Source organism: Balaenoptera borealis (assembly GCF_965194805.1).
Source record: "Balaenoptera borealis genome assembly, chromosome: 1".
NCBI classification, from domain to species: domain Eukaryota; kingdom Metazoa; phylum Chordata; class Mammalia; order Artiodactyla; family Balaenopteridae; genus Balaenoptera; species Balaenoptera borealis.
Genome location: NC_138860.1, coordinates 181,276,865 through 181,282,864, shown reverse-complemented (window position 1 = coordinate 181,282,864; position 6,000 = coordinate 181,276,865). Strand labels below are relative to the sequence as shown.

The following is a 6,000-nucleotide window of genomic DNA, read 5'->3' as shown; positions in this document are numbered from 1 at the left end:
ATGTCTCTGCAGAGGATCGTGCGAGTGTCCCTGGGGCATCCCACCAGTGCCGTGTGTGTGGCTGGCGTGGAGACCCTCGTGGACACTTATGGGTAAGAGCCAGAAGCCTGGGGGTTTGCAGGCCCCTGGTGCTGACCTCTTGGGCTCTCCCTGCGAGCTGTGTGGGGCTTCCTCAAGGCTCAGGCCTGACTTGGCTGCCCTCTCCTGAGTCTTGGCCTTCGCATAGCTGCCAATCGTGGAAGCTTGGGTCCTCGTCTTTCTCAGCCAGGCTTCTTAAAGAACCCCCGCTAGGGGGTGTTAAGTGTGGGAGACTGAATGGGGGTAGAGAGGCTTCTACTCACTAGATGCCGGTAGCACACCCCCGACTTATGACAACCAAAAACATCTCCAGATGTTGCCAAGTGTGCCCTGGAGGGAAAATCACCCCCAGCTGAGAACCAGTGTCTCAGACTAAGACCTTAAAAACTGGAGTGAACTTAGAAGCAGAGATGGGGTTGGTCCCAGGGCATTAGATGACAGGGGGTGAGGAGCTGGTCATGGGAGGGAACCAAGTCTGGAACAAGCCCTCCAAGCTAGTAGGAGGAGCTAAAGCCCAGTTGAGGGTGGGTGGGCAGTGAGGAGTGGGAAGGGGATTCAGCTGATCCTGAAGCAGGGGGCAGCCACAGAGGGGTGATGAAGGAGGAGGTGTACCCATGCCGGCTGGCACCACCGCCTCCTCCAGTGCTGTGTGCCCATGGCTGCCTCGTGCCCTGGCTTCCTCGCGCCCATGGGGCAGATGTGTCTCTAGTTTGACCTGCCCCAGGAAACTGGGGGCTGGTTCCTTCCCTGCAGACCTTCCTAGAGGATGGAGGAAGGATTTGGGCCATGAGAGGCAAAGGCAGCAGTATCTTGGGGTGTTGTGGATAGATGGGCCACTTTGGGGTTTGCAAAGGAGCTGTGGGTGGGACAGTCACAGGGTGGGGGGTGGAGCCTCTGGCACCCTCACACGGGGGACTCTTGGGCCTCCAATGACCAGACCACACTGGGGATGGGGGAGAGCTCCTAGTTTGTTCTTTCACACATTCGTCAAGCATTTCAAGTATTTTTGGGGGGTCTAGTGCGTGCCAGGCATGGGGACACAATGGTGAACAAGCAGGCGTGGTCCCTGCCCTCTGAGAACCTGTCCTGCAGTTCTAGTAGAGGCTGGACCGCCTTGCAGGGGTGCTGTGGAAAGGATTCCTGTTTTGCAAGGGGAGCGGGACTGGACTAATTCTAAAGTCCCTTCCGGCTCGGAGATACAGTGATTTAGTAATCCTTGGTGCTCAGACTGTGGGCCAACAAGAGAAAGGGCACTAGGCGTGGTGGCTCAGTCCTGGCTCTGCGACCTAGCAGCTCTCTGACCTTGGGAAAGTCACTTAACCTCTCAAGTCTGACCTTGGGAAAGTCACTTAACCTCTCAAGTTGCTCTTTCTTCATCTATAGAATGAAGGTCATAATAATGTCAGCAATGATACTTAGAGGCTGCTCCATACCAGTCACTGCCCTAAAGGCTTTACATATGTTAACTAATGCTCACAACCATTCTGTGAGATGGGTACTGTCTTCATCCCCATTGCAGAGATGAGGAAACTGAGGCACATAGAGGCTAAGTCACTTGCCCCATGTCACACAACCAGTGAGGAGAGGCAGAGCCAGGATGCAGCCCGAGCACTTTGGCCTTCACTTCAAAGGGCTATTGGGACGATTGACACTTCAAAGGGCCATTGGGACGATTGAATGAGATTGTGCATGCAGCGCACGTAGGCGATGGCTGGCATGTGAACATTCAATTATAGTAACTGCTACCATTATAACCATCATCATCATTTTAAGTATCCTTCCTGGATCTCTAGACAGCCTCAAGCGTCCCCAAACCTGCCATCCACAAGATGGCTGGGGAACAAACTCTGAGCCATACTGGGAGAAGGAGGAAATGAGAAAGAGAAATTAACACAGGCTGAGCAGTCAGGGCAGGCTTCCTGGAGAAAGGGCACCAACCAGAGCCTTGCAGGATGAGCAAGACCATTGGGGCTCTCTAATCACTAGTGGATTAAACCCTGTCTTCCTTCCTTCCATTGAGTTGGAGATGGCCCAGACTTGGTAAGGGGGTTTTGCTTTCCTGAATAGGGATTCTTAGGGAGGAGGGTAAGGAAGTGTAATACACAGGTGTGCTGAGCCACATGCTGGATGTGCAGCCGGGGTTGAGAACCGCTGCCCTAGCTGGAAGGGCAAACAACTCACCCCTTGCTCAGCAGAGGTGGTCTAATAGAAAGAAAAGGCTTGGGGCACCTGGGGGCCAGGAACCCTGAGTTTTGGCCCTAGTTCTTTCACCCTTTGCTATGTCACCTTGAGTAACTTTCTGCTCCTTCCTGGGCCTCAGTTTCCCCATATGTACTCTGAGGAGGTTGGCGTAGAAGAGTGGATTTCAAGCTCTGCTCGTGGAGGCCTCTGAGTTTCCTCCCTGATTTGACAAAGCAGCTCCCCTTCTGTCTCTACCAGATTTTGTTTGATGTAAAGCCCCAACCTGCCTGTGCAGAGAGCTGGGCTCTGGGAGGCAGACGCACCTTTAACTCTCTTAACTATTTGGACTTTGTAAAAAGTGTTTGTGTGACTGCCATTTTCCAGGGGCAGGAAGACGTAGAATTAAGGAGGGGCAGTGACTTCCTGAATTGTGTTCTGTTGGCGAGGCCAGTGCAGTCGGGGATCTGGGAGCCTCTCTGAAGAGGGAGGGGCAGCTGGTACCCAGAACCTGAGCTGTTTGGGCCTTGGTCTCCTCGGCTCCTGTGGGCCAACTTGCTGGGGACCTTGGTGGTCATCTTGTCAACTTTCCTGTTTTCAGCCACAAAGACCTTTACTATCAATTTCCCGGCTCTGAAATGTCTGATTTTGTTTTCCCAGAGGTGGAGGCCCTGAGCCCTTGAAGGGAGAGGGTGGGTTTTGGTTAGCAAGGGAGTGGGGACAGAACTGGCTGTGAGTCCTGGCTCTGTCACTCACCAGCTGTGTGACTTTGAGCAAGTCACCTGTCATCTCTGGGCCTCCGTTTTCTTATCTGTAAAGTGGGGGAAATAGTACTGACGTCCTATGACTAGGAGAGCCATCTTCATCACCCTTGTCGCCACCATCATCCTCACCATTGAAGGGGTGGCACGACTCTAAAGGAAGACCTGACCTGTCTTGATTCCCAGGAGGATGTGAGCTCGCACTGAGTCACTCCCACACTCCCGGGGGACCAGGGTCCACTGTTTCTGAGACAGTCCATCCTTAGCCATGGTCCTCAGACTTCACTGGGCATCAGTGTGGTTTAAAATGCAGGTTCCTGAGCTCTGACTGCAGAACTTATGGTTCTGGAATCTGCATTTTCAATAGCTAGATCTGAAGTTGACCACTGTGAGGGTGACCAGCTGTCCCAGTTTGCCCAAGACTTTCTAGGTTTTAGCATGGAATGTCCTGCACCCCAGGAAATGCCTCAGTCCCTGGCAAACCAGAACTGTTGGTCATCCCATCATGTTTTCCCCACTGTGCACCAGCTCCTAGGCTGGCTGTACCACTGGATCAGTTGGGCCCTTGGGCTGGCTAGAAGGTCTCTGTGCTGGGGAGGGTCTTGGACTGCCCCACTTGTTGGGGGATGACGAGGCCCCCAGCCACAAGTGCCCCCAGGACTGGGCTGGGGATGCTGTCTAGAGCAGCATGCTGCACTCGGGGGGGCCTGGCTGGAGGAAGAACTTCATCCATGTGAGCCTCTGGCCGCTTTCCCTGTCCTCCAGGAAATGGGGAATCCAGATCCTCCTGTACCTGACGCAGGCTCTCCTCCTAGAAGCCTCCCCTTTGATCTTCCTAACACACGGCTGCATGATGGAGCATGAGCGCTAGACTGGGAGTCTAGGGCCCTGTCTTCTAGTCTCTCCTCTTCTGGGCCTCAGTTTCCCCAGCCGTGAAATGAGGGCATGGGTTCAGGTGCCTCCAAATTTTACTCATCCCCAGTGTTTACTCACACTCCTTTCGTCTTCTCATCACCCCACTTTATAGATGTAGACACTGAGTCACAGGGAGGCCAAGTCACTCCCTCAAGGTCACACAGCTAGTGAGTGGTGGGGCTGGGATTTGAACCCAGGCTTCCTGGCCCCAGAGCCCACAGGCTTAACCACCTCGCCATGGTTCCACTGGGTTGCCCCTCCTGATCAGGAACCGTCGCTGGCTTCCCATTACATAGGGGTGAAATGAAAGTGAGCTCGTTGCAGCCTGAGTTTGCACTTGACCTCCTAAGGCTCTGCAGTGGAAACCCCTTCCCCTTAGATGTGTCTCTTCCTTGTCCTCGGTTTACCTGCCTTCCTCTGGGAAGCCTTCCCCAGACACCCCAGTACACCCTCTCAACCTGCTCCCATCCACCCATTTCCTGTGCCCTAATTTACCCTCGTAACCCCTTCCCCAGTCCTGGGACGGTGGTTTTCCAAGAATTCCCCATCTATTATCGTGCTTGAGCCTCACAATTGCCTGTGAGGTTGGCCCAGTAGGTGTCATTATCCCACTTTACAGGTGAGGTAACAGGGCCCCGGGAGGCTAGGTGATTTGTTCAAGGTCACCTGGCTGATGGGCAACCCAGCCCAGTCTAGAACCTGACTCTTGACCTTGGTCCTGGCACTACCAAGCTCTCGGCTTCTTTGGGCCCCTCCTGGGCAGGGGCACTTCTGTCTTCATCAGGGGTCCCCTGGTGCCTCATACAAGGCCTGGGCCAGGGAGGTGCAGGGGAGCTGGGCTGAGATACCCCAAACCAGAGGCTGGGGCCTGGGAACTGGGTGGGCTTCATACCAGAAGGACCATCCAAGGCGCTCCGCTCTAGCTTGTGTTTGGCGGGAGGATACCGGGGGCCCTTCGTACCCGGGTCTATCTCCATGAGTCTCTGTCTCTCCATATCTTTTCATGTCCCTTTGTCGCTGTCTCTGTATCCCCATGTCTCTCTATCTAGATTCTCACACATCCAGGGCACAATAGGACAGAGCCCTGGAAATTACAGCTTTGGGAGTAGGGTTGCCAGATAAAATCCAGGATGCCTAGTTAAATTTGAAATCCAGATGAACAATGAATAATTTTTTAGTGTAAGTATGTCCCAGATATTTCATGGGACATACTTATACTAAAACAATTGTTTGTTGTTTATCTAAAATTCAAGTTCGACTGGGTGTTCCGTATTTTATTAAATCTGGCAGCCCTGCTTGGAATGAGACACAGGTGTGTCAGCCCCTCCCACCTGGTGAAGATACCTGGCAGGGCCAAGCCCTGGAGTGGGACCCACCTGGTGGAGTACAGTTAGGCTTCATTTATTTCTCTTTTTTTAGAGGAAAGGCATGTTGAGAAGTGTCAGACTCATGCTGGCAGAGGAGTGAAGAGGGTGCTTTGGAGGAGGTCTGCTTTCTTCCACGTGGAGGCAGGGAAGGGAAAGGACCTGGGTAGTGGTTGTGGCCAGCTGTGCAAGCTTGGGGAAGCCTCTTGCCCATCCTGAGCCTCAGTTTCCCTACATTAAGCGGGAGTAATGATCCCCTCCTCCTGGGGCTGTGCTGAGGATTAGATGAGCTGATATTTGGAAAGTCTTAGCCAAGCCTGCCATGGTAAATGTTCAGGGGATGGGAGCCCTGGGGGTTATGATTACTGTTGTTATTACTCTTGGGTAAGAATGTGGACTCAGGAACCAGAAGGCCTGGGTTTGGACCCCAGTCCTGCCACTAACTAGCTCCATGACCTTGGACAGTTTACTTTAACCTCAGTTTCCCACCTGTAAAACGGGAGACAATAATAGTCTCTACCTCCTGGGGTTTTTGAGTGGATTACATGACATAAGGCACATAAAGAAACTCAAATAGGGCTGGCACATAGCAAGGGCTCAACCGAAGTCAGCTACTGTTATCCCCCAGCTGGATGTGTGTGCTGCTTCCTCCAGGAAGCCTTCTGGTTCCTCTGGCCCACAGTGGTCTCTCCCTACATGGGATC

At 53.2% G+C, this 6,000-nt stretch overlaps 1 protein-coding gene across 1 annotated transcript in view; it reads left to right on the top strand.

The window, feature by feature from the left end:
- The window catches only part of PADI4 (peptidyl arginine deiminase 4), a gene marked incomplete at its 5' end in the record, with an annotated part of 41,060 nt that continues 35,060 nt past the window's right edge, over positions 1 to 6,000 (top strand). The window contains 1 exon segment of the mRNA XM_082378535.1: positions 1 to 92. Within this exon segment, the coding sequence (XP_082234661.1) occupies positions 1 to 92 (92 nt within the window).